Source organism: Amaranthus tricolor, chromosome 17, assembly GCF_026212465.1.
Source record: "Amaranthus tricolor cultivar Red isolate AtriRed21 chromosome 17, ASM2621246v1, whole genome shotgun sequence".
In the NCBI taxonomy this organism is placed as follows: Eukaryota; Viridiplantae; Streptophyta; class Magnoliopsida; order Caryophyllales; family Amaranthaceae; genus Amaranthus; species Amaranthus tricolor.
This window is the reverse complement of record NC_080063.1, coordinates 4,783,508-4,798,956: the sequence shown is the minus strand read 5'-3', so window position 1 is coordinate 4,798,956 and position 15,449 is coordinate 4,783,508. Positions and strand designations below refer to the sequence as shown.

Here is a 15,449-nt window from a genome sequence, read left to right as displayed (position 1 = left end):
TAATAATAATAATAATAATAATAATAATAATAATAATAATAATAATAATAAAATTAATAATAATAATAATAATAATAATAATAATAATAATAATAATAATAATAAAATTAATAATAATAATAATAATAATAATAATAATAATAATAATAATAGTAATAATAATAATAACAACGGTAATAATAATTACAATAATACTGCACAACTGTATTTTTCACCACTGCAGCACGCAAAGGTTTTCATTATCGAGGCGCTAGCGACGCATTAGCGACCGGAAACTGGTCGCCAACCTGAAAAGTCAAACAGACTACTCTTGTCAGTGCAGGCAGCGACAAACCAGCTACCAATTTCCCGTCGCCATTCCACGTCAAAAAATGCGCCAAATAATTTGCCCACTACAACACGCAAAAATATTGATTACCGAGGTTCTTGCGACGAGTCAGCTACCGCCCTGCTTGTCGCCATCCCGTCGCTATTCTGAAAAGTGCAATCTGCTAGGTCTTGTCATTGCAGTTGGCGACGAGTCAGCTACCGCCATGCTGGTCGCCCATCTCAGAAGAAAAATGTCATATGAAGCCCTAATTCCTCATTTCCTATGCAGGTATCCTAATTTTCATACTTCTTCATTTTCCTTATACTTCACGTTTGAGTTTTCTTTTCCTCCATTCATCTTATTCTCTATTAATTTTCTTTTCTCTTTTAATCTTTTGCTCATCATTTTGTGATTTCTACTCATCTTCAACTTTGAAAAACTCATCTTCTTATTAAAAGGTTAGTGTTTATTGTTTATTTTTTAAATTATTTCAATGTTCTTGATGATTATGATGATAAATTATGTTTAAATGCTTTTTTATGTTTGATTTCGAGCTATGGAGTACATCGTCATCTTCAACATGTTTTTTCTTGTTATTTCACGATGTTTATGTTGAATTATGTATGTTTTTTTTTAAATTTCGGATTATGGTATATTTTGAGCATGTCTACTGTTATTATTTTGTTTCGTCATTTTTTGTATGTTTTTAACATTTTCGAATTATGGTATAACTTGAGCATGTTTAATGTTATTTTTATGCATTTTTTGAATTTCGAAGTAATTTATATTTTCGAATTATGAATTATGGTATACTTTGAGCATGTTTTATGTTATATTTTTTTCTAGATTTCTTTTATTTAATATGTAACTTTGGAATTATAGAGTAATTTATTTTTAATATGTTGTTATTATCTAGTTCCGAATTTTTTTTTTGTTTAATATTTTCAAATTTTTGAGCATGTCTAATGTAATTTTTAAATGTAATTTTCGAATTGCTTTAATAGTATACGTAGTAATGTTTAGTTTAAGATGAAAAAATTCATTACGTAGATAAAATTGGGACATTTTATGGTATAGATAAGATTGATTTTAGTTGAAAATAATATTAGGATTTGAAATAAATATTATAGGCAAAATGAGCAGCGACCCTAATGATTGGGCTAGCAACTATTTGTTGAATAATTTGTCGAGTAGCAACGACGACAATAACGACGAAGACAACAGTAACCGAGTTCATGAGAGTAGTGAAAATACTCTAAGTGATTCCGTGCAAAATATGGAAGAGGACGATGGAGACGATCCTCGTCCGAATCTTCCATGGTTACCAACAATAAACAAGTAAATATTTTAATCATCTTATTATCATTAATATTTTTTCAATATTAAAATTTCAATGTAAACTAATTTTGTTAATTATTGTAAGATTTAATCCCATATCCGGAAACACCATTGCATCCAAAATAAGGGCTACTTTCAATTATAGGCAAGATGTGTTGGAAGGGTGTGACAAAACACACCAAAAATTTTTATTTTAATGAATTTAAGGTAAAATTATTATTTTGTTGTTTATTTTTAGACTTTGTTATATATAAATTTTTTTAAGTATTTTATTTGATGAAACATTTATGTATTTAGAAACAATACAAATGGGAACCTCGCCTCGAACATTTCGTTCGAAGGTCGTGGGAGGAAAAAGCCGCAAAGCGCTATGCGGATATGCTTTTCAAATGGCGTAGGACGTTGAAAAGCAAGCCTGAATTTAAACCTCCTTCCATCGATAATGAGACCTGGGCGCGATGGAAGGCGGATTGGGAACGCCCAGATAATAAAGCCGTTTCGGCTAGGAATTCCTCCAATAGACGTGGAGGAAGAGACAAAGCTGAAGCCACCCATATAGGTGGCTCAATCCCGCACGCCAGAACAATGCGGGATTTGGTGAGTATTTTGTCAATTAAGTAGTATTATATTGAATTTTTTTTATTATCCTTTGTTCAGTTTTAAGTCGTTTTTTTTTATATTTCAGGAACAATCAAAAGGTCAAAGACCCACGGCCTATGAAATTTTTACACGAACGCATGAGATCTTTGACAATGAAACAGGAGATTGTTCCCAATGGACGAATAGCAAGTCACAAAAAGTTAACGTAATAATCTTTTAAACTTGTTTATTTATTTATTTTTAGTATCAATTAATACTTTGTTTATTGGTAATTGATTTCTTTGTTTTATTGAAGGATGAATATCGTTCTTTGATGGAGGAGCATCCAACTCGCGATCCAAGTCAAATTTGGTTGGATGCTATAAAAAACGTAGAAAGCGGTTCAAACAAAAAAAACAAAAAAAACAAAGAGGTATTTGGGGTTGGTTCCGCCTCTCAAATTATTTATCCTCCTGAGCCAACGGATATTCCGTCTTCTCAGCCTGCACAACCTGATTATGATGCTATTATACAACAAAGGTTTGCGGATTTAGAAGCCTGGCAAACGGAGTTTAATAATCAATTATGGGAAGCGATACGAAGAGGAAATGCTCCGACAGCCTATGAGTATCATCAAAGGATGACTGAACAAATAGCAAGAGAATGAGAACAATTTATGAAATTCCTTGAATCGTATTTCAATTTGAATCAACCCCCTCCTCCACCTCCTCAATGAATGATTAAAATATTTGTAATTTTTGTGACTTTGTAAATAAACTTCAGTTTTATATATAATATTTTCAGCTCTTTTATTTTAATTTATTTGTTTTATGTGTATATATTTTTATTTTAATATTATAACTAATACAAAATATATATAAATATAATTTATATATATATATATATATATATATATATATATATATATATATATATATATATATATATATATATATATATATATACATATATATATATATATATACATATATATATATATATATATATACATATATATATATATATACATATATATATATATATATACATATATATATATATATACATATATATATATATATATATATATATATATATATATATATATATATATATATATATATATATATATATATATATATATATATATATATATATATATATATATACATATACATATACATATATATATATATATATATATATATATATATATATATATATATATATATATATATATATATATATATATATATACATATATATATATATATATATATATATATATATATATATATATACATATATATATATATATATATATATACATATATATATATATACATATATATATATATATATATATATATATATACATATATATATATATATATATATATATATATATATATATATGTATATATATATATATATACATATATATATATATATATATACATATATATATATATATACATATATATATATATATATATATATATATATATATATATATATACATATATATATATATATATATATATGTATACATATATATATATATATATATATATATATATATATATATGTATATATATATATATATGTATATATATATATATATATGTATATATATATATATATATGTATATATATATATATATATATATATATATATATATATATATATATGTATATATATATATATATATATGTATATATATATATATATATATATCTATATATATATATATGTATATATATATATATGTATATATATATATATATATATATATATATATATATATATATATATATATATATATATATATATATATATATATATATATATATAGACACGGCGACAAAAAGCATAAAAATGTGGTCTAGCAGTAGGCGACGAAAATGCTATCAGCGGCTGGTCGCCACGTTGGCCACGATCTTGGTGGTCGCTAATTGGTCGCCAGTTCTGGCGATAACGTTGGCGAGGAGGTCCTTGTCGCCATGTCAGACACGTGTTTGGCGATGGACTTATCGTCGCCCAGTGGTCGCCACTTTTCTCCAAAAAAATGGCGAGGAAATGGCGTCCAATTTGATGTTAGCGACGAACGAAAAGGCGACCACCATGAAGCCCGTCGCCCCTCGTCGCCAAGGTAACTTTTTGACCATTTAGCTATGAAATGGCGACGAAAAGGTGTGTCGCCAATTCAATAGTTTTTTGTAGTGTGTTTCTTTTGTCCCAAATTATGCAGCTTGTCTAAAATATTCTTCTTGCCATAACTCTGCTCCAATCTGGTGGAATAAATTTTTTGCTCTTAGAAAACTAGAGTTAGGCATTCATAACATCTTTCTTAAGAACATGAAGAACATGTAGTGGGTGAAGAAGCTTTTGGGTGATTAGTCTATCACACTAACTACTTGATTTACAAGTTTTTGGGCTAAATTTTTAGATGCCAAAATAACTCAATTTGTATTTTATAATTAGAGAATAATTAAGTGCCTTTATAATTTCTTAAAGAAACTTAATAACTATACCCTTTGTTTCTAACAGATTACCACATTTATCAATATTTATTAGATGTTAAAGCTCGTAATATCCAATACATAAATTTACTAATTGTCCTATATAATTTTTTAAATTATACACCCAATTTTAACTTAAATATATAAAATCCTACGCTTCATTTATAACATGAAGCTAATACTGGCTTAGTGCACTATATATTTGTTTTGTACACTCCTCAATTAACCTATAATAATTTATTAAATTATATATGAAATACTATAAATTGTTTGTAATTACTATGAATACAATTTATTAATGTGCGTATGTTATAATAAGACATAAATCTAATATTGGCTTGGTGCATTATATTTTTATTTTGTACCCTCCTCAATTAACCTCCGATCCTCACCAGCCTAAATTCTTCACTCCATTCACTAACCAACATTTTTTATCCCATATCCCATTTGTCTAAAATTGATAAACGCTATTCTAGTGTGCACCAATTTAGTCCACAGAAAACGGTTTCGGTTTTTAATCACATCTTAGAATTCATCTTTCCTTGTCCTTCCAAGGAAATCAAGAACAGATTGAGCAGTACAATAAGAAATAGCTTGAATGGTGACCATAGGATTAACCCCTAAAGCAGTAGGAAAAACACTAGAATCACCTAAATAAAGCCCTTCCACTTCCCAACACTCTCCCTTTTGGTTCACTACTGATGTCCTTGGATCAACACCCATCCTACAACTCCCCATTTGATGGGCAGAAGTTATGGGCATTTCAAGACCTTGTAATGACCTACAACTTTCCCTTCTCACAAAGTCCTCAAATTCATCACTACTAACTTCCTTCACTCTAATACTTCCTCCACTTTTATGATGTGTCCCTATCTCCTCTGCCCCTGCCGCGGCTAGTATCCTAAGCATCTTCTCGAGCCCTCGTTTAAGGTTATCTTCGTCTAACCCGCCTATCTTATAGCTTATATCGAAAGGGGAATTCGATATACTTCCCGAGCTAACATCTCGTACGATTGCAATCATGTGTGCTGTCCTAGAGAACTTACTCATTCTCTGCTTGATATTTAGCCCTGATGTCCAAGGCATTAAGGCAGAGAACATTCCTGGGTGTAAGGAAGGGGTTTGGATCAAGGCCCCATACCCGGATCCATTAAACTCAGACACTACTGGTGACATAACAGTCATAATCCCACCCTCATAACTCATTTTCCCCTTTTCAGGCCACACATTTTCTGTTGAATCGGTCTCTGGGAAGTATCCCCATGCCATTACAACAGGGTGAAGATGCAAATTTCTTCCAATATTCGGGTTTTTCAGCCCGCTTTTGTTCAACAATGCTGGTGTGTTTAGTGCACCAGCAGCTATCACAGTTGCCTTAGCTTCCACCACACAAAAAACATCATTCTTACAACTTCCAAGCTTGAATACTACTCCTTTAGCCCGGTCTCGAGCCCGCCCATTTTTCCTTTCATACCTTACTTTTGTAACCTCACAACCAACAAGTATAGCCCCATTACCTGAATCCACCATATCCTTCAACCATGTCTCACAAGTACCCTTCTTTTTCACATCCTTACACCCTAAACAACACCACCCACAATAATGATCCGCCGGAGAATTCCTCGGAATGTTCAAAACAGGATAACCCAATTTCAAACACCCTTTTCTTAACACTGCATTGTTAAACCCATCTTCATTTACATCACTTTGAACCCCCATCTTTTCACAAACCACATTTAGTGCCTCTTCATACAAATGACTATCAAAAAGGTCTAACCCATGTACTTGAGCCCATTCTTTGATCACATGTTTCGGGGTTCGAATCGAGGCTGACCAATTTATTGTTGATCCCCCACCAACAGTTGATCCTGCCAATATGCTAACCCCTAAATCTTTTGTTGATACCATTCCTGCACCTTCATACATTTGATCTAAGGTTGGACCTTCTAGAAGTGAGAGATTAGACCTTGCATAATAATCTCCTTTTTCTAGAACAAGAACTTTATAGCCTTGTGATGCTAGAACACCTGCAATAAGACCTCCTCCACTACCTGAACCCACTACAACTACTTCACATTGGATTGTTATTCTTGACATTTTGGAGTTTTTGTTTGTTGATACATGGAAGCCAGAGTGCCTTAGGGATTCAATCACTATTTCTTGAGGATGTTTTGAGTTGATAATGCCATTGTAAAGTGGGCCATATAGATAGTTTTTTGATGGGTCTTGGGATTGTTTGTGGGCTTCTTCAAATGGATCATTGTATAAGGGTTTGGGTTTGAGATAGTTTGTTTGTTGGTTTGGCTCCTTGCTCCTTTTAGATTTGAAGTTTGGGTCTGGCCCACAATACCCTATTGCTTTCCAGGATGGGTTTTGTCCATTTTTGTCCACCTAACATGAATTTCATAAGGAAACCTATATTAGATAAGACCAACATCATGTAAATAATATAACCCTTCAATATTAAGGAAATCATTGGTTGATAGCAAAATATTTATTATATGCAATTTCACATAAATACGATTTCTGATAAAAGTAAATGAAAAGTCACCTGAAATTCTAATACACTTTCTTTATTTCATAATACTTGCACTAATTCGACTTGTTACAAGTATTAAGAAAACGATTATTATTGTCCTTGAAATATGACAAAATATAAAATATTAATTTTATTTTATTACATATATATATTGTAACATACTCCCTCCTATTCACTATTTGTGTTCTATTTGATTTTTTTATGTTTGTCAACGCATAAATTCAAGGATTATTTGCAAAGAAACAACTTTTAAGACCCCTTTTTTGTAAAGAAACACCTTTTATAATTTTTTTTTGTAAATAAACACCTTTTAATAGACTTTTTTTTAAAAAAAACACCTTAAATCAGTTTCCGGTGACTTTTGTCAACTTTCCGGCGTTGACTATGCCATTTGTCAACTTTCCGGCATTGACTTTTATTTTTATTTTTATTTTTATTATTAATATTATTTTTTTAAAAAAAATTTATTTTTATTATTATTTTAAAAAAATTTAAAAAAATAAATAATAATAATAATAATAATAATAATAATAATAATAATAATAATAATAATAATAATAATAATAATAATAATAAAAACAAAAATAAAAAAATTAATAACTTTTTTTAAAATTTTTAAAAAAATTTTTATTATTAATTTTTTTTTATTATTATTTTTTTATTTTTCCTTTTGTTTTTATTTTTATTTTATTTTTAATTATTATTATTATTTTTTTTTTTAATTTTAGTTTTATTATTATTATTATTATTATTATTATTATTATTATTATTATTATTATTATTATTATTATTATTATTATTATTATTTATTATTATTATTATTGTTATTTTATATTTTTTATACTTTTTATTTTTATTATTATTATTAATTTTTATAAATTTTTTTTTTAAATTTTTTTTAAAATTTTTGTTTTTATTTTTATTTTCTTTTTATTATTAATATTATTTTTTTTTAATTTTAATTTTTATTACTATTTTTAAAAAACATTTTAAAAAAATTATTAATAATAATAATAATAATAATAATAATAATAATAATAATAATAATAATAATAAAAACAAGAATAAAAAAATAGTAATAATAAAAATTAAAAATAAAATAAAAATAAAAACAAAAGGAAAAATAAAAAAATAATAATAAAAAAAATAATAATAAAAAAATTTTAAAAAAGATTTTAAAAAAATTATTATTTTTTTTATTTTTGTTTTTATTATTATTATTATTATTATTATTATTATTATTATTATTATTTATTTATTTTTATTCTTTTAAATAATAATAAAAATAAAAATTTTAAAAAATAATAATATTAATAATAAAAATAAAAATAAAATAAAAATAAAAATAAAAGTCAACGCCGGAAAGTTGACAAATGGCATAGTCAATGCCGAAAAGTTGACAAAAGTCACCGGAAACTGATTTAAGGTGTTTTTTTAAAAAAAAAGTCTCTTAAAAGGTTTTTTTACAAAAAAAATTATAAAAGGTGTTTCTTTACAAAAAAGAGGTTTTAAAAGGTTTTTCTTTGCAAATAATCCTAAATTCAATTATAAATATCTTAACTTGTGTTTTATTAAAAATTATAAAATGTTGATGTTAATAAAATTAGTCCACATTGAGACGAATCAAACATGAGCTACTTGATTATGTTTTAACTTATAGATTAAGAATAAAATTTAAATTAAGAGTGATCAAGAATAGTACCAAATATAGGTGTTCATTCGTGTCATCGATTTGATTTCGAATTAGGTGTTTCGGGTTGGTTTAAAATCAAATTTTGGTCCATATTGTTTTTTGGATCATCGGTCTGTTTTAACACCTTTTATCCCGAATAACCAAATGAGACAATATAATAAATTAAACGATAAAGAAAAGATAGCAAATTTTATTTTACAGACAATAGGAAAAGAAAAAGATACCTGTGAAAAGAAGGCCAATAGGATGAGAGATTTGAATCCAAAAAAGCCCATTCGAATAAGAAGAAACCAACTTGAATATAATGAGAGAGCTAATTGCTGTCGTTTATGGAGTGGTAATTCCGAAAACTTGAGTAGAAATGGGAAACTCGGTGACAAACTCAGCTTTCCACCCAACGCAAATGTTCCAATTCTCGTTGACAGCGCAAGCAGCAGAAGTCGTATCAGGAATATGTGATGTTGAAGTCTGTTGCTTATCATCTTGCCCAACTAACATTTCAATTTTTATTATAAAAATTCTTAATCAATCAACGTGATTTGTAAATCTCCAAAAAAAAAACAGAAATGATAATAATAAAATAAACAAATAAAAAAGAGATAATTAAACGGTGAATTGAACGTCAAAATAGTGAATTAAACATTTAAGAGCATAAAATGGTTTTAGGCAGATTATAAAGACAACAACCAACACTAATAAGAATTTAACGAAAAATATTACGGCAGTTAGATAAGGTATAAACTGGATGCTACCATATGGAAAAATCTTACAAAAGTAGTACCACTGGCTTTTCATAAAAGTTCGATGCTACCATATGGAATTTTCCTTAATATTTTTCATAAATAATTATTTTCTATTAAAATTTTTTTAGGTGTTTTTTAAGAAAGTTTAATGATAAGAGTTTAAAATATTAAAATCCCATTGGATTGATCCAAATTGGATGCAAAAATAAAACCAACCCAAATATAATTCAACTCAAATTGTATCAATTCGAACATAATCCAACACAAAATTTATTTACATCATTTTGACAAGTCAACCCACTCTTATCATCTATTTATTTCTCAAGGTCCTGCATGAATCAACATAAGTCAAAATCATAAAAGCTAATAACAAAAACGTGTATCAAACATTCAAAGTCAATAAGGTAATAAGTACTCCCTTCAATTTACTAGTAATGACTCATTTGTTTTATGCACTCTATCCAATATACTTATTTAATCCTTAATATCTCTAATTGTGCATAATTAAAAATTATGAAAATGACTCATCTATAATTAGTCTAAAAATTACAAGTGGTCACTTTGAAGTTATAAATGATCACTTTAAAATACTATTTATATATATTGAATCGGCCAAATAAAAATAATCTCATAACGAAACCTACAATTTGAGAATGTGTGAAATAGGTTGATTGAAGTAGAATAAATTATACACAAATTTTTGTATGAGACAGTCTCACCGTGAGACATGCTTTATACTTGAGTTAAATAGCTCAATTAATTAAAACTTTTAGCTAATATGCTTCTTGTTTTGATGTCTCTTTCTCGTAAAACGGTTTCATAAATATAATCATTAAATTTGTCAAAATAATTTTCTATTGAAATTATACTAATCTTCCGTTATCACTTCTACTATTTTATGTGGACCATTAAACGAATCATAAGAAAAATTACAAGAAGCATGTTCTCGGCTATGAGGTTTTTGGTTATGGTTTAAAACAATTGAAATTTGAAGCCTCGTGATTGTCGGTTGTGCAACAACCTAACGAAAAACTTGGATATATGGATGATGAAATGTACATTTTGCTGATAAATTTGTCAACCCAAAATCCCTTTTTCATTAAATGTCGTTAGAAACATATGACTAAAATTAGTTTTAGTTCAATAAACATAAATGAGTTCATCAAATATTAAACTTTGTACAAAATGATGAAGGTAATCAATAAAATGTGATATTTGAAACTTTAAACGAGATTCAACTAAAAGATTAAACTGATATTAAAGTTTTATAATCATGGGTAGTTTAGAGGCCATGCGGAGTGCTCAACCGTACAAGGCCCTCAAACTTAAAGGGCCTCATATAAAAAAAATTATGTTGAAATAATATGCTATTGAGGTATAGTGGTTAATAGGAGTCTTAACAAATCTATGGTAATATGTACAAATCTTAGTTATTATATTTTTTTTCTTTCTTTTTTTATCTCTTTTCAAAAAACTCTTTTACTTCCAAATATTTTCTCTTACTTCATTTAATTTTTACACATTCATCATATATGAATTGTCACTAACTTAATTTTAATAAAAATAATCAATAATTTCTTTCTTATTTTTTTAACCCTTCGAACTTTTACTCTTTTTATTAATAAAATTATAAATTGCTTTGAGTTTTTATTTAATTCTAGTACTTAAAATCAAAATTGTGTTGAATTTTATTTTAGTTTAAGAAAATCTCTACTTTTAATTATAAAGGGCCCAATTTTAAAAATTTATGAAAAATAAACTGAGCCTCAAAATTGTTTGCTCTGCCCCTACTTATAATATCTCATATTCCCTTGGTCCTTAAGATTTGGCTACATTTCACTTTTTTATATTCTCAAACCTAATGATTCAATCGTTGATTAACATCTTTAATTATATTTAATAAAAAACATTTAAAAGTTGATATTAATAATTATTACATTGAGATGAATCAAATAAGATTATTCTTTATTGTATTTTTACTTATAAATTAAGAATAAAATAATACAGCACCAATTGATGAACAGTGCAAAAAAAATTGTTAGCAAAACTTTAGAGTTAGATGGACTATATTTTATTATGCTCTTTTAGAAAAAAAATTGAATTAAAAGTGTAGATAACTCTACTCATAAATCGCAAAGTGGATGAGATTTGAATCCCTTATCCGAACATCTCATACCATCTAAAGAAATAAATTCCGCAAATTAAAAATTAAGCTGATAGTTAAACTGTATAATAAAGTATTATTATACTCAATAATAAGCATAGTATGAAGTAGATATATGCAAGCTAAAATAAGCGTACACTTACATACTCAGGAGTACCAGTCATGGAAGCAGAAGTTTCGTAGAATTGGATGACGGACTCGTCGGAGGTATTTTCTGGCGGATCAACGGCGGGTAAGACGGTGTCGCAAAGAGCGGTCAGGGCATCCATCTCTCTCGCCCACAATTTATTACTATAGGAATTTGTTGACTTTTTTTCCTCCATAAATAAAATCTTACTAAAAGTACTATGGCAAATAATACAAAATATTTTTTGCCTAACAAGATTTTTATATATTTGAAGTGTTAGAAGTCGGTTTCACGTTTGGTTTGTTAGTTTTTGAGAAGTAGAAGCTACTTCTTAGTAATGTTTTAGCCAATAATATTTGTAGTTTATAGTAGACGGAAAAATGCTTGAATTTAGTAAGTAATGGTATGGGCAAAACAAGGATAACATGTAACTCACTTATGTGTTTGAATAAGCTCACTACCAAAATGAATTGGTAATACCGTAATAGTAGTTGAGTTGCTATTAAAAATTAACATCTCAAAAAATCCAGCAAGTTTTGTGTGAGACAGTTTCACTATAAGATACAATTAACTCTTATTTCTCTAACTGATCGCTCTAAAATTATAGGTGATCACTTTAAGATTATAATTAATAACTTTAATTAATATTACAATCGATCACTTTAAAATTGTGACTGATCACTTAAAGTTATAAATATTAATTATTTTAAAATTATAAATGTACATTAAAATAACTCAATAAAAATAGTTTTATAGTAAAATTCTCTCATATGCAAGTTTGTATAACTACATAGGACGTATTTGCTTTCATATATTGTGTGGTGATCAACTTAGATAGGTGGATATATGGCAATTAGGCCACCTCAACAATTAAGTAGCGTGCTAACTAACTAATTAAAGTATGTGTATTGTTATGATGTCCAATCAATAAAAAAAAATGTGTAGTATTGTATGCTTCCCTACTCTCCATGCATTAGGTCCACACTAAGAAATTTCAACCCACAAAAAGGTCCACATTAGGAAGAGTTGTTGATTGTTGTATTAAAGAGGTGTTTTCAATCACAAAAGTAGTATTTACATTGAAATTTTATTTTTGGTTGTGATATATATTTTTATACTTCTATCTCACAAATTAATTGTCATGTTTGACCTAAAATCTTTTTCATTAACAAGTTAAATATAGCAAGCAATTTGCATAGGATGGAGGAGATTTGGATTTTTATGAGAATTAAAAATCTTGTGTGATTTTTTTCACTTATTTTTATGGAGTTAAAGATTTATAATTTTAGATTATAATTGACTATTGTAAAATGGCTAATAAATTATGTGTATTTCGTATTTATGTGAAGTTGTAAATGATGTTATCTATTAAAATTCTATCGAAAACAACCTCTTTAATTGTGTTATTACTAACAAGGGTAAAATTGCATATATTTAACCCCTAAATCCCATCATATGTAGGAGTCTGTTAATGACATTCGTGATAATGATGAGTAGTTAAAAATTATGTTTCGAGTGAAATAATAGTCTTTTATGTCCTTGTTGGTTTAAAACAATGTCTTGGTTTCCTTTTGTGGCCTTTGAGCCTTTAACCTATTTTTAGGTGCTTCCCATGCCAAATGCGCAGGGATACCTATTTCATGAAATAAGGTCGAAAAATGTTCATTTCAAGTATATTGGCAAATGACATGTCAACCTCCATAGGATACCTTATATGTGTTTTCACACTTTAGTAACTTATAGTACTCCTTTCAATTCAGATTACGTGTCTCATTTTTTTTATAGCCAAGTCACCTTAATTGTCCCATTTCTATTTTTGATATGGGTTTTTGACTTTTATGCCCTTAGTAGCTTTATCCTATTTTCAATTATACCCTCTATTACCCATACTAATTTTCTTCCCTTACATTAAAAATCTATAATACCACTTTCTTTCCTACCTTTAGGGTCCCACTTTTAATTCTCCTTAAAATCCGTGAAAAGTCAAATGGAACTCTTAAGGTGAATAGGAGGGAGTATATCTTAGTGAGTCTTCTACACTCATTATTGGTCAAAGTCATAAAGAAGGAAAGTATGATAAGTTAGTGACAAGCAATTTAAAAAAATTATTAGATTTTCTCATAAGTCATAAACAAAAATATTAAATTTTTTCATACGTCATAAACAAATTAAGGTGGTGTTTCTCTACTACGATGTGTTGCACTTTTCAGACTTATATTTCTTGACAAATTGGCAAAAATTTTAAGTTGTTGCATGCCAAAAAAATGAGATATATCACCTGATCAAATGTGATGTCAAATGAGCAAAGTCTTTTTAAGCTTCACTTATATAACCCTAGTGTAGAGTTAAATATTGTATGTGTAAAATATTAATTTGAAGGTTATTATTATAAAAGACAGTTAAAGTGATTAAATCTGTCAAAATCTGAGAAGAATTTATGGTAATAAGTAGTTATCTGGGAATAATTATCTGGCAGGGTTATTTAAGTATTCTGCATCAGGAATACACGGACACGTCCCTGGACTGGCGTGTCCCGTGTCGGACACGGACACACGAAAATCCGTGTCCGACACGCCAAATGAAGTGTCCAATATTTTAATATTTTTCCGGACACGCGGACACGACAAGGACATGGCAAGCAGTCAAGGACACGTTTTTTTTTTAAAATAAAAATAAAAATAAAAAATTGAAATCATAATTCATAAGCAGAATTCTGAAGCAGAAGCACTCGTCACTCGAATTCCCTTCCCTCTATTTGTCTTGGCATGGTGGATCTTTCTCTCGATTAGCCCGAGTTGGAAACTACTTTTGTAGCGGAGGATGATGATGGATGTCATATGGATGATGTGTAATGATCAAACTTAAATTTACCTATTTATTTGGTTTTCTTTGATTTGGTTTGTATGACTATTTATAAATACTCATGTTGTTTATTTGGTACTAATTTGCATTTTATGTGAGTTTTATGTTTTTAAAGTGTTTATTTACATATATCAAATGAAAGATTGTAAAATTATCTTTAATTTGATATATTTATTATATTACCATTTTCGTGTCCTCGTGTCCGCCATTTTTAAGTTGGGGTTTCCCGTACTCGTGTCATGTCCGTGTCCGTGTCCGTGTCCGTTTTAGTGCAACCTAGTTCTGTATACAGGCTTAGAAGGATAGTGCATGAGAAGCTCACGTGCATGTGAAGACACATGTCCTTCATTAAAGCATCAATTTATGAAGTGAGACACGTGTTAAAAAGGAGAGATTAGAAACGCCACAAAAGGCAAATAAAGTATTTGATTGTGATTAAGGGATTAACACGTCTAAAAAGAAGAGTGGCGCATGCAATGAATTTTTTTGGGGGGTCAGAAAAGGAATGTTTGTTCCACAATCATCAGCTATAAATACTCTCCAAAGCGCCATAAATAAGGTAAGGAATTTT

The 15,449-nt window shown here is 28.2% G+C and overlaps 2 protein-coding genes across 2 annotated transcripts; one reads left to right on the top strand and one right to left on the bottom strand.

The window, feature by feature from the left end:
• The first annotated feature begins 371 nt into the window (after positions 1-371).
• Positions 372-2,984, top strand: LOC130804542 (uncharacterized). Its single transcript, XM_057669011.1, has 5 exons — positions 372-598; positions 1,505-1,648; positions 1,990-2,245; positions 2,334-2,453; positions 2,544-2,984. The coding sequence occupies exons 1-5, from the start codon at positions 372-374 to the stop codon at positions 2,892-2,894; spliced, it is 1,098 nt and encodes a 365-aa protein (XP_057524994.1). The 3' UTR covers positions 2,895-2,984.
• Positions 2,985-5,016: 2,032 nt separating this feature from the next.
• On the bottom strand, positions 5,017-12,481 carry LOC130804707 (long-chain-alcohol oxidase FAO4A-like). Its single transcript, XM_057669254.1, has 3 exons — positions 12,033-12,481; positions 9,207-9,473; positions 5,017-7,141 (listed from the first exon to the last, which is right to left on the bottom strand). Exons 1-3 carry the CDS (start codon positions 12,210-12,212, stop codon positions 5,276-5,278), a joined length of 2,313 nt encoding a protein of 770 aa, XP_057525237.1. The 5' UTR covers positions 12,213-12,481; the 3' UTR covers positions 5,017-5,275.
• Positions 12,482-15,449: the final 2,968 nt, after the last annotated feature.